This window comes from Chiloscyllium plagiosum, unplaced genomic scaffold (assembly GCF_037043375.1).
Source record: "Chiloscyllium plagiosum isolate Xiang-an unplaced genomic scaffold, Cpla_swu_hap1 HiC_scaffold_5, whole genome shotgun sequence".
Taxonomy (NCBI): Eukaryota; Metazoa; Chordata; class Chondrichthyes; order Orectolobiformes; family Hemiscylliidae; genus Chiloscyllium; species Chiloscyllium plagiosum.
Window position 1 is genome coordinate 80,983,885 of NW_028270143.1, and position 25,993 is coordinate 81,009,877.

At 41.4% G+C, this 25,993-nt stretch overlaps 1 protein-coding gene across 1 annotated transcript in view; it reads right to left on the bottom strand.

Annotated features, from left to right (window-relative positions):
* cubn (cubilin (intrinsic factor-cobalamin receptor)) overlaps positions 1–25,993 on the bottom strand; it is a 303,136-nt gene that overhangs the window by 172,868 nt on the left and 104,275 nt on the right. The window contains exons 22-24 of the mRNA XM_043690378.2: positions 25,039–25,195; positions 23,847–24,031; positions 18,156–18,315 (exon numbers count right to left, since the gene is read on the bottom strand). Of these exons, the coding sequence (XP_043546313.2) occupies positions 18,156–18,315; positions 23,847–24,031; positions 25,039–25,195 (502 nt within the window). The remainder of the gene's footprint in view (positions 1–18,155; positions 18,316–23,846; positions 24,032–25,038; positions 25,196–25,993) is intronic.

The window sequence follows — 25,993 nt, forward strand, 5'->3', positions numbered from 1 at the left end:
ATTTTGTAAACCTTGATAAGGTCACTTCTCAGTCTCCGAAAACAGTCCCAGCCTATCCTGTAGCTCAAATCCTCCAACATCCTTGTCAATCTTTTCTGAGCCCTTTCAAGTTTCACAACATCATTCCAGGTTAGTGTGAGCAGTTTTCGTCGCCTTATTTAGGGAAAAATATTATTCCAGTGGAGGCAGTTCAGGGAAGGTTCACTAGGATGATCCCCAGTACAGAGGCACCGCCTTATGAGCAAACAGGTTGGGACTCTACTCATTGGAGTTTAGAAGAATAAGAGATGATCACATTGAAATGCGTAAGATTCTTACAAGGCTTGACAGGATAAATGCTGAGAGGATGCTTCAGCCTGTGGGAAAGTCTTGAACCAGATGACATAGTGTCAGAAGAAGGGTGGGGGGGGTGGGGGGGGTGCAATTTAAGATTGAGCTGAAGGGGAATTTCTTCTCAGAGAACTGAGAATCTTTGGAACTGCATGCCACAGAGAGCTGTGCAGGCAGAATACTTGTCTCTGTTTAAGGCTGAGTTAGATTGATTCTTGTTTAATATAGCAAACAAGGGTTATAGGGAAAGGGCAGGACAGTGTACATGAGGAATGTCAGATCAGCCACAACCCTATTGAAAGGCAGAGAGGCTCAAGGTGCCAAATGGCCTACTCTTGTTCCTATTTCTTACAGTCTTACACTAAGTCTCCATGATACTCAGTTTCTAAAGTGTGATGAAAAATAGACTTCTTCCCCTGCCTTTTGGAAGCACAATTAAATTAAACAAAGTGTTCAAGACCAAGATAGCCATAGCTGATAACAAACCTCACATCTCTCTCTCTCATGTATGTTTCTGATATAACAACATTCCAATGTATTACAAGATGAGATCCAAGTTCAGAGAAGTTGATTACAAATGTTTTTGAGGAGAATTGTCAGCACAAATGTCTGTTAAATAGGCCTGGCTTCACAGATGGTCAGATTTCTCAAGCTGCTTACTATGATGGATTGCTGTGGCTTCAAACTAATGTCCTCAAACTGACTTTTTTTTTTCAAAAACACGTCACGAAAGCTTTACACCATTAGCTGAACCAACCTAAACCATGAAAGGTCAAAGTGGAGCTTTTATTTTTAATATTATTCATAGGATGTAGGCATCACTGGCTACCCAGCATTTACTGCCTATCCCTTGGTACTGTTGAGAAGGTGGTGGTGAGTCGTCTTATTGAACTGCTGCAGTCCATTTGGTGTAGGTACACCCACAATATTGTTAGGGAGGAAGTTTCAGGATTTTGACCCAGCGACCACGAAGAAGCAACAATATTTCCAAGTCAGGATGGTGAATGGTTTGGAGGGGAACTTGCAAGAGGTGGTTGTCCTATGTGTCTGCTGTTCTTGTTCTCCTAGATTGTCTTGATCATGAGTTTGGAAGATGCTACTTAAGAAGCCTAGAGATTGTCCAGGTCTTTGTTCTTTTGGGCATGAACTGTTTCAGTAACTTAGGAATGGTGTTGAATATTATGCAATCATTAGTGAACTTCCTTATGAAGGAGTGAAGGTCAATGATAAAGCAGCTGAAGATAGACACTAAGAAACTCCTACAGGTATATCCTGGAGTTGAGATGATCGGCTTTCAACAAACCCAACCATCTTATTTTGTGCAGGATGTGACTCTAACGAGCTCAGAGCTTTCCCCTGATTCCCACTGACTCTAATCTTGGCAGGATTTCTTGAACATAAAGGGTTTAGAGGGATATGGGCCAAATGCTGGCAAATGGGACTAGATTAGCTTAGGATATCTGGTGGGCATGGATGAGTTGGACTAAAGGGTTTGTTTCCATGCTGTACACCTCTATGACTCTAAGTCTCACAAATGCTGATTGTTCAGATGCCAGGATTATGCAAGGGGTATTTTGGGGGCAGATGTTGGAAACACATTGAACACTTAAGTCTGAAAATTGTAAGATAAAAACAGAGCAACTTGATGAAATCATTTCACATTGGAGCCCACAACAATAAGGAGAGTGGGAGCAAAGGAGCAAAACCACTCCTTTACAGTGAAGCTGTAACTTATTTGCGCTTCAATCAAATTAGTCCAGGTTATTTGCTGCTAACATTCTCAGAATTTCATTCTCCCAATATAGTATTACCACTCTAGTTCTGCAAAACACATCTGGATAAGTTTATTGAACTCAGAGATCTTTATCATGACACTGGCCTCTTTGCCACGCTCTCAGGGAATAACATAGTTCTTCATTGTGATTAATGTTTAGGTTATGGAGAACTGTTACTCATATACTGAACTGTTTCTGAGATTCCCCACAGATTATCAGCTCACACACCTGGCAGCCATCTGCAGAGAGAGAAACAGAGTGAATGTTTCAAGTCTGATATGACTCTTCCTTAGAATCATATCTTTCCCCCATTAGGAAGAGAGTCAAGCCGCCCGGGAAGTGGAATTCTTCATTTTCACTGGCTCTTGTATGTCCTTTCTACTATAGACCCCCTGAATCCATATTGCTCTGAGAGTGACTTACCATCAACCTGTAGAGTTCACCAGCAGAACAGGCTTCCACACCATCAATGCTCAACTTATCTGTGACCATTATTTTGGAGATGTGCACAGATTATGCACACATAATGGAGAATTCACATGTTTCTACTCCTCTTCAGATCTTTGGGCCACACAGGGATGGCTGCTGGGATACCAGGCCTACTCCATCCAAATGTCTGATGATACTTTTAAGTATCCTGCAGATTGATGCAAAATGAAGATACAATGCTGCCCACACTTCCGCCAGAGCCATAGTGAAACAGACTTCTGCCTCCTTAAAATGAGGTTTCAATGTCTGGACAGTTGCAGTGTGACCTTACTGAATAGCACAAAAAGGAGGTTGCTGCATCAGTGTGACACACTGTGCCCTTCACAACTGGAGCTGAACAAACAGGGGATCATCTGTTTGCAGAGGAAATGGAGAACCAACAGCAATCCTCTGAAGATGAAGATGAGAATCCAAATTTTGACCAGGAAGGACATCAAGAGACCATGAGAGAGTTAATACCTGATGAAACTTGCTTCCAGGATGAATGAGCTAGCTTTGAATTTCCATATATTGTGTAGCTTTCAGTTAGTCATAACTCAAGCAGCCTTTGGTCAGTCCAAAATAATGTGGACCTGGTTATTTTCAGTCCTCGCTGAAAATGTGTTGCTGAAAAAGCGCAGGAGGTCAGGCAGCATCCAAGGAACAGGAGAATCGACGTTTCGGGCATAAGCCCTTCTACAGGAATTTTCAGTCCTTGAATATTTCTGTTGCTAAATAAATATTTTCACATCCATATGATTGTGTGCTTGGTATCTTTGGATGATACAAATACCTCTTTATTTTAAATCCTTTAACTATTAAGGAGAAAGTCTCAATTACTGGGCTAGTTCAGGAACATCCTATGGTACTAGGGTTGGGTAGTTTTTTCAGTCAGCGTATGTTATCCAAATCTTATGCAGTGCAGTCCCTCATGATAGCCAACAGGTTGGGAGCGATTTTGAAGCACCCCTATTCACCCTCCCTGTGTCAGAGTTTGTGTAACCTGCTGAAACCTTCCTGCAGGACAGCATTTAATCGATTAGAATTAGTTCAAAGTTTGTGCGAAGATTTGTAGTTCGGGTGCTCGTTGTTGTGGTTCTGTTCGCCGAGCTGGAAGTTTTTGTTGCAAACGTTTCGTCCCCTGGCTAGGCGAAATCATCAGTGCTTGGGAGCCTCCTGCGAAGCGCTTCTTTGATGTTTCCTCCGGTGTTTATAGTGGTCTGTCCCTGCCGCTTCCGGTTGTCAGTTTCAGCTGTCCGCTGTAGTGGTTGGTATATTGGGTCCAGGTCGATGTGTTTGTTGATGGAGTTTGTGGATGAACAAACTCCATCCACAAACTCCATCAACAAACACATCCACCTGGACCCAATATACCAACCACTACAGCGGACAGCTGAAATTGACAACCGGAAGCGGCAGGGACAGACCACTATAAACACCGGAGGAAACATCAAAGAAGCGCTTCGCAGGAGGCTCCCAAGCACTGATGATGTCGCCTAGCCAGGGGACGAAACGTTTGCAACAAAAACTTCCAGCTCGGCGAACAGAACTACAACATTAGAATTAGTGCTGTGTCCAGTGTCTCCGCAGGCCAATGCATAATGACAGAAAGTGGAGATGTGAACATTCCATTGTTCACCTCCCAGCCTTGAATAGCAGTACGCACTTTTGAAAAGCTGATGGAGAGAATGAACTTTTCTCTCCAGAAATGTGTGGATTCATCACTGATTCTGTGGGCTTACACACAAGGTGGGTGTATGCGTGGAGGATTTACAGTTATAGAGATGTACAGCACAGAAGCAGACTCTTTGGTCCAACTCGTCCATGCCGACCAGATATCCCAACCTAAATCTAGTCCCACCTGCCAGTACCTGGCCAATATCCCTCTAAACCCTTCCTAATCATATACCCATCCAAATGCCTTTTAAATGTTGCAGTTGTACTAGCCTCCAATGCTTCCTCTGGCAGTTCATTCCATACATGTACCACCCTCTGCGTGAAAAAGTTGCCCCTTTGGTCTCTTTTATATCTTTCTCCTCTCACCCTAAACCTATGCCCTCTAGTCCTGGACTCCCCCACCGCCAGGAAAAGACTTTGTCTATTTATCCTATCCATGTCCGGAAGCTCCAGGGAAAACAGCCCTAGCCTATTCAAAATCTCCATATAGATCAAATCCTCCAACCCTGGCAACATCCTTGTAAATCTTTTCAAAACCCTTTCAAATTCAATTTTGTGCTGGGCAGCCCCTTATGAACCACTTGTGGCCTCATTGTTGCCCAAATCACAATGGAAGATATTTTTACAAAATTGCAAGATTATTTTCAGTGATATATCTAGTTATGTACCCTCAGTAAATGTTTACTTCCTGCCTGTCCTAAGATGCGTAAGTGCAGTCCTAACTTTTGCAAGTAGGTTGGAGAGAGCCTGCATTGTACTTGGTCCTCTTGTCCCAAACACTTGGGTGGTTATCCTGAGGGGCATTTTTCCCAAGACTGTTTTGTCCAGATGCAGGTTTGCCCTCCTTGGCATGGATTTCTGCAGGCTTTGGCATCATCAGCAGGGAGGAGGTGATGAGACTGGGCACTTCTGAAGTCTCCCGAGGGGAAACATCAGATGGGTTGTGTGTGGATACTCATCCCCATGGATCTCTGCTGGCATCCCTCCTCCCTCCCCATCCCTGGCAGGCTGTGTCATCCTGCCCACAGAGGCAGCCAGAGGTACAAAGACCAGATTGTTAATGTTGGTGGACTCCATCTTTCACTCTGATTTATCAACAGCCTCTGACAAACTTGCCTTGCTGTTCCTGGGTCTGTCTTGACATTTTTGAGAAGTCTGTAATGACTGAAATCTTAGGATCATCTTCTGCCCAGGACTCAGCAAGCATCTAGGGGCCCTACAAGTATCAATGAACTGGGATGTTTCTTCCAAACTGTGGAAATGTGACAGTGATGTTCTTATCAGATTGTATTCCCAATTTCAAAAAATCCAAAGAAGAGTGATATTAGACTCAAAATGTTAACTCTGTTTCTCTCTCCACAAATGTTGTCAGATCTGCTGCGTTTCTTCTGCACTTTCTGTTTTTATTTTAGATCTCCATCCATACAGTTAACTTTCAATGAGAAGAATGCTGCAAAATGCAAGCAGTACTCGTTTGTGTTGGAAGTTTCTAAACAAGAATTCCCAAGCGAGAATCAGAACAGACTTCAGGAAAGTAAAACATTTTTTTAACCCTGTCTGCTCTGACTTTCCTTCCCTGACAACTAGAACAACCTGTGTATCACCACATTGAGCATTCATTAGGTTGTTGTGAAGAAAATCCCTGAAATGTTTTAAACATAAATTATGGTTTCGAAAAGACCAACTGAAATCTGGTGGGTTTTTCTAGTGGCTAGACTTTGCCATTCTTACACTCCTATTTTTGGACTCATTGCATCAATCATGCAATAAATTAAAGGGAACTATTTCCAGTAGGCCTCAGGACATAAATTGTAATTTCCTTTTACGTTTTCTAATGACTCATTTTCCCGTGTTGATTCATTGTGGGATATTTGAATAATGCCTGCTCAAACCATTCTAACAAACAACTGCTTCTGGCTCATTAAAACAAATGATGATATTTTTGAGAACAACCACCTTTCTACAAAATCAAATGACTGTGAAACTGTTTTGTTTCGATGACAAATCATTATGGCACGGTGGTAAACAAGCAATGGGAAATATTTAAGAAACAATTCAAAACATCCAACAAAAATACATTTCACTGAAAAAATAAATGTGAAAGATCACTTCTTGTCTTGCTATGGTTTGATTAGGTTAGATTCCCTACAGTATGGAAATAGGCCCTTCGGCCCAACTAATCCACACTGACCCTCGGAAGAGTAACCCACTCCGACCCTATATTTACCCCTGCCTAATGCACCTAACACTATGGACAATTTAGCATGGCCAATTCACCTGATGTGCACATCTTTGGATTGTAGGAGAAAATGGGAGTATCTGGAGGAAACCCAAGCAGACACGGGGAGAATGTGCAAACCCCACACAGACAGTTGCCTAAGGCTGGAATCGAAGCTGGGTCCCTGGTGCTGTGAGGCAACTGTGCTAACCACTGAGCCACCGTGTCTCCCCATATGGTGATGCATCAGATGTGGTGTCAGTTCAGTGTCTATCAGGGCAGGTGTTGAGTAGGGTATGGTGTTAGGTGTTGTTTGTAGGTGTGCAGTATTTGGTGGGTCTACAGTATTTGGAGGCACCGTGTCAGGTCCTTCAGGGCTTTGTGTCAGTTTGAGGGGTGTCAGGTAATTTGGGTGAGGGGTGCAGGTTGGGTAGTGGAAGGGCTGTGGAGGTGACTGTGACGAGGAAGGTGACTGTCAGTTTTGGCCATTGTCAGATTGAAGGAGCAGTTGTCAAGAGCTTGGCTTATGGAGGAATAATTTGTCGGAAGGGAGTTTTCCATTTAATCACTACCCGAGAGGAGTTAGAGCTGGTTTTAATGCACTGGGCTCCTCATGGTGGCATTTAAACTTTAGTGATTGAGAACCATCTAAAATCTCCAACATTTTTTTACTGTTCCAAACACAGGGAAATTGCCCCATGGAACTTTCCATTTCCTGGGCAATTTGCAGCAATGTTGGGATTTCTGCAAGATCCTGATGAGCAACACATTCTTCACTGTATAAAACTCTGCAGTTTTCAGCATAAAACTCTGCAGCAAGACGGCTACCATGGCAACAGAGTGGCTGGGGCCCAGTGCAAACCCAAATGGCAGTAGCAGTGAGGCAGCGGCCTGCAGCGAATGATGGCATGAGCGAGATCAGTGATGAGGTGACACCAGCAAAGGATGGTAGCATTGGGAGTCAGTGATGAGGTGACACCAGCAAAGGAAGGCAGCAGTGGAGGTCAGTAACGAGGTGGCACCAAAGGATGGCAGCAGTGGGGGTCAGTGATGAGGTGACACCAGCAAAGGAAGGCACAGTGGGGGTCAGTAACGAGGTGGCACCAGCAAAGGAAGGCAGCAGTGGGGGGCAGTAAAGAGGTGGCACCAAAGGATGGCAGCAGTGGGGGTCAGTAACAAGGTGGCAGCAGTGGAGGTCAGTGATGAGGTGATAGCAGCGAAGAATGGCAGCAGCGGGGGTCAATAATGAGGTGGCACCAAAGGATGGCAGCAGCGGGGGTCAGTGATGAGGTGACACCAGCAAAGGATGGCAGCAGAGGGCATCAGTAACGAGGTGGCACCAAAGAATAGCAGCAGTGGGGGTCAGGAATGAGGTGGCACCAGTGAAGGAAGGCAGCAGCGGGGGTCAGTGATGAGGTGACACCAACAAAGGATGGCAGCAGTGGGGGTCAGTAACGAGGTGGCACCAAAGGATGGCAGCAGTGGGGGACAGTGATGAGGTGGCACCAAAGGATGGCAGAAGTGGGGGTCAGTGATGAGGTGACACCAGCAAAGGAAGGCAGCAGTGGGGGTCAGTGACGAGGTGGCACCAAAGGATGGCAGCAGCGGAGGTCGGTGATGAGGTGACACCAGCAAAGGATGGCAGCAGTGGGGGTCAGTAACGAGGTGGCACCAAAGGATGGCAGCAGTGGGGGTCAGTGATGAGGTGACACCAGCAAAGGATGGCAGCAGTGGGGGTCACTAACGAGGTGGCACCAAAGGATGGCAGCAGTGGGGGGCAGTGATGAGGTGGCACCAAAGGATGGCAGCAGTGGGGGTCAGTAATGAGGTGGGACCAAAGGATGGCAGCAGTGGGAGTCAGTAACAAGGTGGCACCAGTGAAAGAAGGCAGCAGTGGGGGGCAGTGACGAGGTGGCACCTATGAAGAATGACAGCAGCAGGGGTCAGTGATGAGGTGACAACAGCGGCAGCTGGCAGCAGCAGGGGTTGGGCCTGAAGCTTTGCGAGCAATGGCCAAGCCTGGCGTGCCCGATGCAGATCAGCAGCATCAGCCAGCAGTGAAGATGTCTGGTGAGCACAGGCGAGTGTTCAGCCCAGCACAGGTGAAAGGGAGCCCTCTTGAGAAAAGCCCAGCTTGGTGAGTCTGCAGGTACATGGCTTAAGAAAGGACTGTCATGTTTGACTTTTAAAACTTCATTTCTTTAACTTTTCAACCTATTTCTTTATTTTTATACTTCTGTAACTAAGATTCTGTACCTAGGTACTTTGTACCTGAGATGGCACCATACATTTTTCACTGTACTCTTGTTCCCCATATTTGAATACACATGACAATAAAACCTGCATCTAAACCTAAAAAAACAACCATCTGGGCATTGGAACTTCTTGAATTGAATTGAAGTTTAGTATAGGTTTCTCCTGCACCAATTTCTATTGTACTATGTAACCTTTCATTGAAATGTGTCATCATATCATTAATGCAAAATGTTACTGCAAAATAATGGGAGGCAAATTTCCTCCTCAAAGCAGAAAACAATTTCCTTTAAGAAATTAGAGGTTGGGAACTGTCGTAATCAGGTGAAAACTTTATGAATACATTGATCAGAAATTGATTTTTGGTGATTGCCTTAGAATAAAAAGGAAAATATTTAATAATGACTAGGCCTTTTTTTTCTGATAGCAAAGTGATGGACCAAATGTTGTTGGACATCAGTAGGAGAAAACAGGAAAAGAAAAGGTGAAACAATTCAGGAAGCCATAATTAAGCTATGCTATTGTTCTATTTTAAAAGCCTAATGGTTGTAGGAGGAAGGAAAGGCTCAAGGATGGAAGCAGTTCCACAGTTTAGAAGTTAGTTAGATTTGTCATCCAGAAACTATTTGATGAATGGTGAATTGGTAATCACAATTAAAAGAGCTTTATGATTGTTAAAAAAAAAGTATTGTCCCTTGCTGGTAGGGAAAGGAGTCAGTGAAGATAATCCCATTTTCACCATATAGACAGCATACCTTATATTTCGATATCATCAACATGTTAAGGTGAAGGAGACCATTTGGCCTATCTTGCCCACAGTCAAAATGAACATTGTGTCTCAGTACCTTTTCACCAGACCCTTCCCCATTGTTTTGATTTGAAATGAATGAATGAATGGGAATGTCTAATCAGATGGAAGACAGGAAAGATTAAATGGCACAAAGGTTGGTAATGTAAGGCTAAAGTGAGTGGTAAAGAGACAAGTAAAGCAATAAAGAATTCATCCAGAGGAGGTATGAATGATGTAATGACAAAAGGTAAAGAAAATTCTTCCTGAATTCTCCACCTTGCACCCACTCTAGTCATGGCATCCTGCAGTATTCTATTAAAGCTCAAATCAAACTCAAGGAACAACACACCACCTTTCAATTCAGCCTTCCAGACTCAACACAGGTTTCTACAATTTCAGATTGTAACCTTTGCCCCGATATTGTTTCCTTTCTCCTTGCGAGCATGTAAAGCTGCACTTGAGGGCCAATCTAATCCATTGGAAATGTTTGTGTGAAATGTTTGGGGTGGTGGGCATCCCAATTGACTTTGATCCTCAATTTTTAATTCAATAGATGGCTCCAAAGTCGACTCCAAGTCAAGGTGCTCTCTTGGTCTCTGACTTGTCTGAGCTGTGCCCGCCTTTTCCAGTGGGCCAACTAATCCTCCAAAACTGCTTACCCTCTGATCAGGCTCAGTACATTGCAGACTCCGCCACCATCTTTAATATGACAGCCAACACAGAGGTGGCTGCCTCCAAGAAGATGCCCCAGTGGACTCGCTTCCAGACATTGTGGTGGTGACATTGGGGTCCTAGAACTTGCAGTGAAATCCAGCCCATAATTCTGTTTCTGTGAGACTTGCTGACCTGAGTACTACCAGTAATTTTCTCATTTCATTTCAGATTTCAAGCATTCATTGTGCTCTGCTGTTGCTTTGTGGGATTCTGGAACTGGACCTTGAAGACAATGGAAAAGCACTGGTTTCTTTCAATGTCAGTATAGTTAGTGCATTTAGTACCTCTTCAGTACAGATTCAGAGGTATTGGTATTTTAAGTAAACTATCACAAGGGTCCCTCATTGCTCCTGAACACACTCTATACAGGAGTTAACCAACAAAAGACTGCACATCATGAAGCTACCCTCCACAGAGTATAACAGAACTAGCTGCTCTAATCCATAACAAAGCCTCTAATATTTTTTGTAAAGTAACCTTTTCAAAAAGAACATTTATTTCACTCAGAAATTTAGGAAAAGCAAACAAAAAGAAATTCCAGGAAGCTCTCACACATCTCAGGAAATTTTGGAAGTCTCAATTGTTATTTCAGTGCTAACACCTGCAAACATACAAATATCTGTTATTTTCCATGGATAATAAAAACTGAGAGCTGACTCGCTTTGGATTTTTATGGCTGCATAACAAGTATCCAGTGGTAGTCACTGCCTGACAGCAAGGTATTCACAAGAACTTAGCGCAAATACATTACCTCATTGCAAAGGCCTTAGTTCAATGAATGTTCCTTTTATACAAAAAAACAAATAAACCTAATTATCTTTACAAGATTAAATGCATCAGGAAGGGTGAAGCATTTTAATAAAATCTGTGCAGCAGAGAACTGTGTGGTTAACACTGTTGTAAAACTTATCTCAACTTCATTATTTCACGCCATGGTGAGTGATGCAGTTTTAACCAGACAGGGAAATCACTGCCACTTTAGAAACGACTGAAATTACACATTTCATTTCCCACTTTTCCACTTCCCTCTGTGCACTCCTACGGAATGTCTGCAATAATGTCTGCTCCGGCACAGTTGCTAAGAGATTAAATAACAAACAAAGGCCAGTTATGAAATAAAGAAACAACTCATGTACTACACAGTCCTGTCTGTTGAAACAGTGGTACACTGAGAGAGCAAGAATTTATTATTCCAACAAATGTTGTCAATGTACTAAGTTTGATGAGAGATTTAGTAAATTGACTTTAACTGAATCCAGCTAATCTAAGAATGACATGCTCACCAAGGGAAACAACTTCTGAGTATTTTCAATAATGCAAAACCACAATTATCTCCAGCTATTAAAGTGGCAAAAATTGTTGTTAAAGTGAAAAAAGACAGTTTTATTGAAAATTATCACAAATTCAAATTCAAAACTGCATTTTGTATCAGCAGCATGTTATTTACTGATTGATTTGCAATGCTATGCTTGTTTTCCTATTCCATCTAAATGAAAATGGATTACACGTGGATATTAAGTTGATGAAAAATGTAGTAGGGCTAAATGCTGTTCCTCACAATCCCTCTCCATTGTATTGTTTCCACAGTTACATAAGTCATCCTTAGAAATAATCTAGTCATCTCAGTTTTTATATTGAGTGTAAATGAATTGTGAATATTATTCTCCCCTTTACTTATTTGGACAAGAACAGATTGCTACTCTCAGATATTCCCAAATAAAATGCTTCTGCTAAAATGGCTACAACTTACATTTTTGTTGAAGTTTCTATCTTTCCCTGAGTTCTCACAGTTCTCCCAATGATGGGCAAATAATTGTAATGCTGATATTTTGCTGGCACTGTCTAAAGTCACGCTTTGCTGCTTCCTGAAAGCGGTCGGGTGTGGCAGTCCAGAAACTGAAGGAACTTACAAATAGCAAAGCATAGGAGCGCATGATTCTTCAGTGATTCATTCTGTCCACATCAGATACAAAACTGTGATTTCAAAATGATTTTAATTTTATTGTAGGGCATCTTGGTTAAAAATTATTTCAAATTTGACTTTGACAAATTCATTTGTCATTTTATTTTATCGAAAATGAATTTAAGTGTCTTGTGACATTAATCTATGTTAAATCTGCTATATAAATGCAAGTTGCTTTTGTTGGTTCAATTAGAATTGTAACACATTGTAACACAATTAAAGCATTAAGCTTGTTGAGCCGGCTTAACCATTCATTCCATCACTTATTTACCTCAATTCCACTTTTCCACACTACTCCCTAACCTCTAAATGTCATTAGTATCCAGAAATTTATTAAACACAGACATTTTTTTTTCAATTTCTCCTCATAAGACAATCCCTCTATGACAAGTATATCTTTCCTTGGATAAGAAGAGCAAACTGTACACATTGCTCTATTTGTGGTACAACCAGGCCCTTTACATTTGCAGGGCAAAAGTGAGGACTGCAGATGCTGGAGATCAAAATCCAGATTAGGGTAGTGCTGGAAAATCACAGCAGATCAGGCAGCGTCCGAGGAGCAGGAAAATCAACGTTTCGGGCAAAAGCCCTTCACCAGCACCACTCTAGTCTTGACTCTTTTCAATTGCAGTAAAATATCTTTACTCCAGTACTCAAATCTACTTATGATGAAGGCCAACATGCCATTTGCCTTCCTAATTGCTTGCAGCATCCGTATGTTAGTTTTCAGTGACTCATAAACAAGGACACCCAGCTACTTTCAGACACTAACACTTCCCAACCCACCCACTGTTTAAGAAATTATTTGCCTTTTGACTTTAATACTAAAGGGCATAACTTCACCCTTATTCACATTACATTCCATCTGCCATGAATTTGAAGATACACTGTTCAAAATCAAATTTAAACTTCACCTATACAGAAATTTTATTTTCAAAAGCTTCCTTCATCCAAGTAGTATGTAATATAACTTTCTATTTTCCACTTTCCCATTGGCATGTGACTTGGTAATCCTCAGATACACCTGACATTATCCTTTTCATCAAGCAACATTAATCAATTCAATTAAATATTGATTCACAATCTGCCCAAATCAAATGCCCAGAACCAGAAATAGTGGATGTACAACTTTAAATGCGACTAGAGGGCAGCACGGTGGCTCAGTAGTTAGCACTGCTGCCTCACAGCACCAGGGACCTGGGTTTGATTCCAGCCTCAGGAGAATGTCTGTGTGGAGTTTGCACATTCTCCCCGTGTCTGCGTGGGTTTCCTCCGGATGCTCTGGTTTCCTCCCACATCACAAAGATGTGCAGGGTCAGGTGAATTGGCCATACTAAATTGCCCGTAGTGTTAGGTAAGGGGTAAATGTAGGGGTATGGGTGGGTTTCGCTTCGGCGGGTCGGTGTGGACTTGTTGGGCCGAAGGGCCTGTTTCCACACTGTAATCTAATCTAATCTAATGTAATGTAATCTAATCTAATTCTCCCTGTGTCTGTGTGGGTTTGCTCCAGTTTCCTCCAACAATCCAAAGATGTGCAGTTTAGATGAATTGGGCATGCTAAATTGCCCATGGGATTAGTCAGGGGTAAATGTAGGGGAGGGAAATGGGTCTTGGTGAGTTACTCTTCGGACGGTCTGTGTGAACTTGTTGGGCCAAAGGGCCTGTTTCCATACTGTAGGGAATCTAACCTAATCAGTAAAGGCTCAAACTTTAAGCATAATGAAAAAGGTTTGATTTTTAGTCTCATATAGTCTCACAATAATTAACATTTCTTTAGTGATTTTACATATACCAAGGAGTAGGAGAAATCATCATCCCACTTTGAATGAACAGATTGAACTTTAGTGCCATGGTATCAGGGCCATTACTGGCACTGCCACTCCTGGGTAACACAACCTTAAACTCACATGCAACCACCTGAGATTAGATGAACAGTAATTTTCTAAATTAAAAGCAATTTCAAAATGTTAAAAATATTTGCTTTGCTAAATATATCAGTTGTGTTCGGCCTACTGTAGCTGGTAGTTCTCTTGGCTCCTCTGTCTCTGCCTCTCAGATGGATGTGGCCTTACTTCTTAAATACATAACTCAACCTTGGCATTGTTTTCTTGAACTGCTGCAGCCTAATATAATGGCAATCAGTGCTATTAGATTGAGTTGGATTTCCACATGACAGCCACAAGAGTCTTGGGCTGTGTTCCCCAATTTCTAGTTTTTATGTGTGAAGCTGGTCAGCAATTTAGCCAGCTGCCAGGAGGAAAACAGAAAAGAACATCTCATTTCAAAACCTGGTCATTCAAATTGGCAGGAACTCAATCCCCCAAGACTTGCCAGATTTTGTCCATATTAATGGTCTCTGCAGCACCTCCACAACCCACAGTATGTGAAAATTAATCAGGTCTTCTCAGCAACCACTTGGTGGCGTACATGAGCAGGAAGAGATTCTGCAAGCATGCAGTCTAATTAAAAACACTCCTCTATGTATTGATGTTAGGATCCTGGAAATCCCTCGACAAAGGCTTGAGCCATTTTTCATGTGAAGAAGCACTGTCATATTGACTCAGCCCTCTGGTGAAGCAGCTCCAAGAGCTTCTTTTCCCTGCTGATTTGTAAACTACTTCACTTTTTTTAAACTCTCTGCAGTCCTTTCAATATCAGCCCAACCAGTAGAGTTCTTGGCTCGGTCCCTTTGTAATTGGAATGCTTTCTTTATGAACAGCAAGGGCAGAAAATGAGGAGACGATTAACTGAGTCATTAGATTGCAAAACCCACGAGTAGGAGTAGGTCATGGAGTCCATTGAGCCGTCTACGCCATTTGATAGATTCATAGTTGATTTTTCATGTTCATTAAAGGGATGTGGGGGTCTGTGGCTAGCGCAACATTGTTGCACAGAGGAACTACGCAGAGCAGAGGAAAATCACCTATACCAATGAACACAGTCTGCCGATTTCTCAGCAACAAATCCAAACAAGCAGACAAAACAAGTCCAGAAACCCTAGCTACTCTCCCCTACATCAAAGACATCTCAGAAATGACTGCCCAGACTACTCTGACCCCTTGGCCACAAACCCGCCAACACACCAAAACAGCAACTAATGAACTTGAAAGACCCTATACAGACAATGAGCAAAACTGACATCATTTACAAAATACCATGCAAGGACTGTAACAAACACTACATTGGACAAACAGGCAGAAAACTAGCCACCAGGATACATGAACACCAACTAGCCACATAAAGACATGACCCTCTCTCACTAGTATTCTTATATACGGATGAGGAAGGACACCATTTCGACTGGGACAACACATCCATCCTAGGACTAGCCAACAAAGACATACACGAGAATTCCTAGAAGCATGGCATTCCAACTGGAATTCTATTGACAAACACATCGAGTTAGACTCCATCTACCACCCCCTGAGAAAAGGAACAGGAAATGACTTTACCACAGGAAACAACATCACCACAGGAAATGACATCACCAACCCAAAGAAATCCAAACATATGACTAGAAAACATGAATTTCCAGCATTGCTTTGCATGAGGTCCACTGAAGATGTTACCTAGTAGGGTAACGAAACGTCTGAAAATGAACTTTTCAGCTCAGCGAGCAAACCTACATCCAAATCCTTGTAAATCTATTCTGAATCCTTTCAAGTTTAACAACATTGTTCATATAGCAAGGAGACCAGAACTAAATGCACGGTGGCACAGTGGTTAGCACTGCTGCCTCACAGCGCCAGAGACCCAGGTTCAATTCCCGACTCAGGTGACTGACTGTGTGGAGTTTGCACGTTCTCCCCGTGTCTGCGTGGGTTTCCTCCGGGTGCTCCGGTTTCCTCCCACTGTCCAAAGATGTGCAGGTCAGGTGAATTGGCCATGCTAAATTGCCCGTAGTGTTAGGTAAGGGGTAAATGTAGGGGTATGGGTGGGTTGCGCTTCGGCGGGGCGGTGTGGACTTGTTGGGCCGAAGGGCCTGTTTCCACACTGTAAGAAATCTAATCTAATCTGTAAGAAATCTAATCTAATCTAATCTAAATGCAGTATTGTAAAAGTGGTCTAACCAATGTCCTGTACAGCTGCAACATGACCTCCCAATTCTGATATTCAGTGCACTGACCAAAGACAAAAGTGCCAAACACCTTCCTCACCATCCTGTCTACCTGCAAATCCACTTTCAGGAATTATGCACTCAAACCCCATGGTTTCTTTCAAACAAAAATCTATCTCATTCAGCCTTGAACTTATTCAGTGACCCAATTCCATATGTCTCTGTTGAACATAATTCCAAAGAATAGGAATGTTCCTGGAAAAGGGATTCCTCCCAATCTCTTTATTATTTATCAATTGCTCCAGATACTCCATGAGGGAAAACATCTCAGAAACATCCTCCCAGCATTGATCCTTTCCAACTCCTCTCAGAATCATTTTTCATTCTTCTAACCACCATTTTCAGTGGTGGACTCTCCCTCTTTATGGGCATTTAAGCGGGCATTGGATAGGTATATGGAGGATAGTGGGTTAGTATAGGTTAGGTGGGCTTGGATCGGCGCAACATCGAGGGCCAAAGGGCCTGTACTGCGCTGTATTCTTCTATGTTCTATGTTCTATGTTCTAAACTCCAATGAGTATAAGTTTTACCTGATCAACCACTTCTCAGCTCTTTCTTTCCTGAATCAGCCTAGTGAACATTCTCTGAATTGCTTCTAATGGAAGGGTGTTTCATCTTTAATCAGAGGACCAGAGACACTCCAGGTCCTGTCTCACCAATGCCTTCTACAAGTGTAGCAAGACTTCCCTACTTCTATATTCCATCCTTGTTACAATAAAAAGGTCAACATTTCATTTGCCTCCATACTTACTTGCTTTACATTCATTCAACCTATTTGTGGTACATCTACAAGGACACCAAGATTCCTCTGTACTGCAGCATTCTGCTGTCACTCTCCATTCTTCTGGCAAACGAAGGCAATTTCCCATTTTCTCACATCATGCTCCACATATATTCCTTTGCAGATTTTTTGTATCCCCCCCGACAAGTTGCTTCCTGACCTATCGCTGTATTGTCAGCAAGTTTTGCTGGTACACAGTGGGCCCCTGCATCCAAGTTATTATTGTTAATTGTAAATAATTGAAACCCCAACACCAATTACTGTGGTACACCATTAACTACAGCTTGAATAATGTCCCAATTCCTGTTAGATAACTCAATCTTCCATCTCTGCTAGTATATCGTTCTCAATACCATGTTGGCTGTCCCTGAATGTATTATCATTTTCTAAAAGTGCTGCTACTATCTCTTTAATAATGGATTCTAGCATTTCACAAAGACAGATCTTAGACTAACTAGAAAATGAAAGCGGTTTCCTGCTTCCATTTTCCCTCATTTCTTGAATAGTTGTGTTACATTTATGGTTTGCCAAACTGCCTGGATCATTCTATAATCTCGGAAGTTTTGAAAGGTTACAAGCATTGCAGTCACTATCTCTGCAGCCATTTTCTTAAGACATACAGAGTCTTTAGTCACACTAGTTTTGTAATAATATTTCTGTAATGATTGTGATAAGTTCTTCCTTCCCCTTTGTTCCAGACTTTTCTATCAATCTTGGAAAGCTTGAGTTGCTGTTCCAATGCCAACTTTAAAAAAAAATCCTGTGAAGAAACCCAGGATCAGCACTTAGTTGCTGGAAAAACAACTACGGTTTGAAGAATAATCTCGACATAACCATTTTATAGTAATAGCGGGAATAGGTAATTAAAAAGTGGAGAGAACACACTAGGAACTTGGCAATTTGACATCCCAAATGAGCTTTAATGGATTTGATATAGGAAAGTCTGGGATAAATAACACGTAAATTTGCATCGGTTGGTGAAATAGTAAAACAAGGCTGGCTCATAAGATAAAAAGAAACAGCTGAGAGCCAGCTCAAACAATCTTCAACAATATGTGTGTAACCTTACCATTCTGCAACCACAGCATCTGGAATCCATTCCCTGAAAAGCTGGAGTCCGAATGGAATTCAACATGCAGACTAGACCCAGAGCTTGTGCCTGATGGAGGTATAGTATTCCCACAGAAAGAACCAATAAGTGGAGACTGGGCACTGGATCCATCGTATAGCTAAATATATCGAAGCGAAAGAAAAACAAAAGCAGAGAAGTTACTGGCGAACAAAGAGAAAGCTGTGAACAGTCAAAGCAGGTTAAGAAGGAGGCTTTGTATCAGATTAAAAAGTAAAGATCAACACTTTCCATAACTTCTCTGCTAAAACACAGACCCAAAATTAAGTCAAATGGGGTAAACACAGTGAACAAGAAGGAAAGTGTATGAAAATACTTTTAATACAAAGAATCACAGCCCTGTGTTTGCTCACAGCTCCTTACAGCTCACAGAAGGAGCAAGTTGGAGATTGGGTTACAACACTGTAACTTGATGGCTTTTATTGATTGAAATATATCTCAAAGCTGCACTTTTTCACCAAACAGGCTGGTCCTGATATACGTGACTGGGGCAACAATGCTAGATCAGCTGCAATGCGAACAGGGATGCTCCAGCATCACTCAAAACTGAGAAACCATGCTATAGGCTTGGAATGCACATTTCCTTGTCTTGGATGTGGTTTTCTGAGGTCAGTAACATCTGGGCTGTCAGGCCAGTGGAAGTCATGTCCCACTTTTTAGACATGCATGGTGCATTTCCTAATAATTAACATAATTGAAATAAGATTACAGCTAGGGAGCCTCGACTTAAAAGTTCTTCAGCTTCTTCAGAAAATTACAACTTTAAGACAAATCAAAGAAATACAGCGAGTCTATTATTTTGTTTGATGAAAAATAAAGGGTACTTTTTAATGCAATTTCCCTTCCCTTTTAGTTAGATAGTTCCCTTTTTGCTGCACACCCACACATTCATTCCTTCTCAACATTTAGTTTTGTGACTGATAATGCATCCTCGAAGATATCAGCATCTCTGAAAACTTTAACATCTTATTTACTCACTGCTTTTTTTTTAAAACCCTGGCCCACATAGGCAACAAGTGTCAGGTTAAAGAAGCAGAAATCAAGCTCACCAAGTCTGTGAGCTTGTTGCTTGTAGTGCAAGCTCACACTTTCTTTAATATTGTCTCAAGACGCCAAAGTCATCCATTTGGGAGCCACAGAATAGGTTGGGGAGGCTCCACAGTGTTGAGACAGCAAGGAATACCCTGTCTTTCCACCTTTACTTCCAGGTGGTGCATTGGAATACCCCCAACAACTTTATGGTGTGCTCTGATGAAGAGTTGGTTTGTTCTCTCTCCACAGATGGACCTGATCTGCTGTGATTTCCAGCATTTTTTTGTTTTCAGTACACTTTCCAGCAGTAATTTGCTCCAATCTTTTGCTGTATATTGCCTTTAAAGCCTTGCTGACACCATTCTTCAGCAACCCTCAAACCCCACTCCCATTCAGACTTCTCATGGACAATCTGTATCTTCTGACTGCTAATCTTCAATGGCAAACACCAGATTTCAAGCTTCGGTACAGCCATCAAATCTGAGAGTTATTCAGATATACCTTATCGTGCTGCTCTTGTTGTTACACTTTGCCACTTACATATAGTGGCAATGGACTTTGGTTATACTCATGAATGAATGTTGAGTTGAAAGATATTGTTTAGACCAGCAAACCAAGTCCAGAAAAATAAAGCAACTCGTTAATCTGCCCAGAGCAGTCTTTCCTCTACACAGTGTATCTCTGCTACAATTAAAATAATTTCAAATGATACAGACTGTGTACGCACCGCAAACCCATAAGTTATAATATTTGTACTTTTTTATAGTACAAAACTTCCTGTATATTAAAAGTCTGATAATTTCTCTTTCAGAAAGACACTCCAGTTTAATTCTAATTAATTTATAGATTTGGCTCGATATAAACATTCCTATTGGAAAACATGCCAAAATGATATCATCCCCATTTCAACAATGATGTCTGCTGTTGTCTATGATAAATATTAACTAAGTCAGATAAAGAATGTTTACGTTTCAGTACCAGTAATGTTTGGAGCTGTACTACACCCTACACCCAGGGTTAGATGCCAGGGGGTTACAGTCGGGTATTGGCTTGGATAGAGGATTAGCTGATGGACAGAAAGCAGAGGGTCAGGATAAATGGGTCTTTCTCTAGATGGTGAACTGTAACTAGTGGAGTGCCACAGGGTTCAGTTCTTGGACTTCAGCTACCTACAATTGATATAAATGATCTGAAAGCAGGGACATAGTGTAACATAGCAAAATTTGTGAATGATACTAAAGAATAGGTGGGAAAGCAGGCAGTGATGAAGGGATAAAGAGTTCACAGATGGACTGCAATAGGGTAGTAGAATAGGTAGAATCTGGCAGATGGAGTTTAATGTGAATCAGTGTGCAGTTGTTCATTTCAGCTGAAAAACAAAAGGGCAAATTATTATTTAATTGGGAAACAGATTTTAAAAATCATCAGTGCAAAAGGATCTGGGTATCTTTGCGCACAAATCGCAGAAAGTAGGTATATAATGAGAAAGGCAAATGGAATTGTGGCACTTATTGCAAAAGAACTGGATTATAAATGTAAAGAAGTGTTGTTACAATTATATAAGGTGCTGGTGTGACCACATCTGGAACATTGTGTCCAGTTTTGGTCTCCTTACTTGAGAAAGGATGTGGCGGCCCTCAGGCAGTTCAGAGGTGGTTGATTCCAGGGATGAAAGGGCTGTCAAACAAGGAGTAGTTGAATAGTTGGGGCCAGCATTTACTGCTAATTCTCAATTGTTCAGAGGACAGTTAAGTCAACCATATTGTTGTGAGTCTGTAGGCTAGGTAATGATGGTAGTTTCTTTCCTGAAAGGACATTAGTGAATCAAATGGGCTTTTCCAACAATTGACATTGGATTCATGATCATCATTACACTTCAATTCCAGGTTGTTATTTAAGGGAATTCTAGTATCTGCCATGCTGGGGTTTGAATCGAGTCACCAGAATATTACCTTGGCCCTGATTAACTGTTCAGCAATAATACGGCCAGGTCATCACCTCCTCATGAAAAAACTGACACACAATCACCAACTTAGTTATGGTATAGGAGAAAGGTATCCAAGGGAAAGGATCACTGGTGCAAACAACTGAGGGGATAGATGAGAAAACAAGTAAATTAATTTCTCCTCATCTGCTCATAGTTTAAGGGTATCCTATCTGGAACCATAACAAATTAGGGAACCTCGCCCAGAGTCAGATAAGTAGAAATTGAGAGTTTACACCATGAGTTAAACACACAGACAACTCAAAAGAATTAGAGTGATTAAGTTCTCACTTTAAAACCACTTTTATTTAAATGTGAAAGATTTTCATGCACTGATACAATATAGTTATGTATGCATTTGATGTTAGCATGTTCCTTGCAAAATTATGAGAAGTTATTTTTGAGGATGCAAATATTCTGACTCTCAAATAATTAAAAGATTTAGCTTAGAATTAGGATCTTGCCAGAAAACCTGAAATTTCAGCAGGATTGGCCAATTGTTTAAAGGTAGAAACCAAGAACAATGAAATTGATATAATAATGGTCACGAGATTAACACTGGAGTAACAGAAATTAGAAGTTTAGAAAAAGTAGAGGAAGAGGAAATAGACAGATCAAGAAAAGAGAGAGAGAGAGAGAACTAGTGAAGAAGAACAAGGAGGGAAGAGAGAGAAATTCAGGGAAAAGTGGGAAGATAAGGAAATTAACTTAAGTCAATATGAACTGAGGAAAGGGAACCCTACGGTGTCCCATGAAGACATCGAACAAAGAGACCGTGAACAAAGAGACCTAGGGGCGCGGGTTCATAGTTCCTTGAGAGTGGAGCCACAGGGTTTGGTATACTTGTCTTCATTAGACAGTGCATTGAGTATAGAAGTTGGGATGCCATATTGCGGCTGTACGGGACATTGGTTAGGCCAATTTTAGAATATAGTGTTCAATTCTGGTCTCCCTGCTACAGGAAAAATGTTGTTAAACTTGAAAGGGTTCAGAAAAGATTTATAAGGATGTTGCCAGGATTGGAGAGTTTGAGCAATAGCGAGAGGCTGAATAGGCTGGGGCTGTTTCCCCTGGAGCATCAGAGGCTGAGGGGCAACTTTAAAGAAGTTTATAAAATCATGAGGGGCATAGATAGGGTGAACAGCCAACCTATTTCCCCGGGATAGAGGAGTCCAAATCTAGACGGCATAGGTTTGAGGTGAGAGGGGAAAGATTTAAAAGGGATCTGAGGGGCAACATTTTCTTGCAGAGGGTGGCGTGTATGAAACGAGCTGCCAGAGGAGGTGTTGGAAGCAGTTACAATTACAACACTTAAAAGGCAGCTGGGTGTGTAACTGAATAGGAAGGTTTTAGAAATGCTGGCAAGTGTGACTTATTCAGTTTAGGACATCTAGTCAGCATGGATGAGTTAGACTGAAGGGTTTGTTTCCTTGCTGTATAACTCTATGACTCTATCAGACATTGTTGTCTCAGACTTGAGGGTGGGATCAACTCAGTTTTCTGATTTGATTCCTAAGCTTGAGGAGGCAGAGATGGAAGTCTTATAAAATCTTTTCTTAAGTAAGTATCACAGCAGCTAAAGCAGCCAGCCCAATATTGATCCGTATTACTGTAGAGTAAGGACTTGGGGAAAGTGCACAAAGTTTACTGCTTCTTATCTGAGGAACGTGCACTTGATCTCAAAGCAGTAAAAAAAAATGACAAATGGAAGTGCACATCAGTTAATGTAACCATCTGAAATTGCCTACTCTCGGGAGAAGGCTTGAAACTTGAAAAGCTTAAACAGCTTCATTTTGATCAGTGGGCTCTTAAGACAGAAGCTATTTACGAAAACCTCTGTCAACTAATTCTTTTTGACAAGTTCAAAAACTTCATATCCTCCCCAAACGGATTGAGACTTGGTTAAGGTGAGTTGCTACTCTCACTGGCTATGAGCTGATTCATTAGCCCTTGTCCTGGAAGAAAACTCCCAAACTAACCTGAAAGAATAAGGGGTGGCAAGAGCGATTGAAAAAAGCCTCAGATGGGAAAGAGGGAAATCCCGGGAGCCCTCCTCAGAAAGTGTGGCACTGAGATGACAGGTGTGATTAAGAAACCTGGCTGCTTTCATTGCTGAAGAGTAAAGCACAGTCACGCCAACTGCTGGAAGCCATGGGAAAAACCATCGGAATTTACCAGGAGACAAACACCATATACAGAGAATGGGAGTCAATCAGAGAGCATAGCAGGACAGACTATGGCTTTGACTCCAGCTGTAAACCCTGCAAAGGCACACCTGATAGGGTGGTTGAGATCAGACAAATGCCTGAGATGTTTTTCTTTCTAATGAAGGGTGATCACATTTCCCCAGGTTAACAGAGGAATGGGAATTCTGCTCCTCAGTGAAAGAAAGTCCTGCCCTTGGTAGCAACCAACTAGGTGAATTAGATAAGCCTTGTCATGGTCGCCATTACTGAGACTGATGTCATATTCCATATTATATCCAACAGAATTCAAATTCCAGCAGCTGTTTTTAAACACACATCCCCACATGCATAAGCCAGGATTACTGGTCCAGTGATATTACTGTGACGCCATTATCTCCTAGATGGCTATCTACTACAAATCCAACTCACCTTTAACCAAGCTAAGTGGCAGTTCTTGAAGTTCAGAGTGAAGGCAGTGAAGGTGAAGTTGATGGTGTTCCCAGCTGTTGCCTGTATGGTCCAGGAACAATCTTGCTTCAAAGGATAAGGCCGTGGAAAGTTTGTACTTTCTAAGATCCCTTGACTACGATTTGCAATTATCACTTTCTGACAAACTGCAAATGAAGCAACATGTTAGTTATTTGCAAACTTTGAAAGTTAAACACAGAACAATGGAAACAATGCCAACATGAGAACCATTGTCTTTACGCAGTGATTGGTTAGGATCTAGAATGCACTGCCTGAGAGTGTGGTGAAGACAGATTAAATCAAGGCTTAAAGAAAATTAGATAATTATTGGAGAAGAGAAAACATGCAGAGCTACAGGGAAATACAGGGAGAGGGGAACTAGAATGGTTGCTCTTACAGAGAACAACTTGTCAGAAAAAGGTCTACTACACAAATGAACAGAGCAAAAACTGAAATGTGTGCTGAGGTGACAAAACTTATCAAAGACTTATACAATGCAATTTTAATAAAATCACTTCAACTCTAACATCAATTTGTCTCAGATCCTCACCTCATTAAGGCTTTTGTCAAACATTCTTCCATTAGAAGGTGTGATGACATGTTAATAATTTAATGAGTGGAATTAACTGTTTAAGGTCATTTCTGAATGCGTCATTCAGTGAGATTAGTTTTTTTTTACACAGTGGTGTTCTAAACTGGAGAGTGCATGATAGGTAAAATCACAATCCACCTAGTGAACATGGAAAGGCAATTATGTCTCAATCACACTCCCTAGTATATCCATACAATTATCCCTTAAATGTTTGCATATATCTGTCTCTACTATGTTGCTGGGCTGTCCATTACACGTTCACCACACTGTGGGTGTGAACATAGTTACATCCAAAATGATACCTCCTTCTCTAGATATGCCAGAAGCAGCAAACTGGCCCATTGGAGCATGTGCCAATCACTCTTAATTCCCTCACAAACATCAGCTCAGTGTTAGTATCCTGAGGAATATCTGAACTGAGCCAAAAAGGAATGAATTGGCCAGCATTTCGAGTGCTCGTGACTGGAAATAGCTTGTGCTGAAATATTCACAGGAAACATTGTTGATTTTAGATAATGATGAATAAAACATGGCCATTTTGCTGTGGATTGAGTTACTTACTGTGTGTATATTTAGCAAAAAATCCTCCTGCTGTTACTGAGCTATCAGTTCGGAGTATTATGTACATATTATTTCCGGAAGAGAGAATTGATACTAACATCTGATGACCACACAGTTTGTCCAAAAGCTGGGAATTAGTATTGTTTCCATTATAAATCTAGAAGAGAAAAAGAAATATATGTGATCTATGTAATTTACACACATTACATTTATTACCAGTCTGGTTGTAAAATAACCTTTAGGGATGGGTGACTATAATCTCACCTAATCTGACATTACATTTGAAAGTGAAAAAGTTCAATCTGAGGCAAACATTTTAACTTTGACCGAAAGACATTATGAGGGTTAAATTGGCTGAAGTGAGTTGGGAAAATACATAAAAGGTAAAATGCTACATATAAAATGTATTTATATTGTCTGCAGCCATTATACATTCCTTCAAACTGGGTAAACTTCACAAAAAGGTTGTTAGCCATAACTAACTAAGGAAGTTAAGGATAAGACAAAAGATTAAAAGTAAATGCCTACATAAAGTTGCCAGAAATAGCAGTTAACATTTTCAAACATGGGGCAGGAGGGCCAAGAAACTGAAAAAGAAAGGAAGAATAGAATATGAATATAGAGTTGCAAAAATGGACTTGCAATATTCTATGGTATGTGAAAAGGAAAGGTTTGGCTAACGTGAACAAGGATCCCTTAACATCGAAGATAAATGACACCCGACACAAGTCTTCACTGAGAAACGTACAAAACAAGGATTTGAGTGCTGGAGTGGTAAAATCTTGCTTCAATTGTGTGGAAGCTTGATTGGATTACACCAGAAGTAGTATATACAGTTTTGGCCCCTTTATCTTAGGAAGGATATCATTACCATAGACAGAAAGCAACAAAGGTTTAAGAGACTTATCCCCAGGATGACAAGACTGTACTATAAAGAGAGATTAGGCAATTGTAT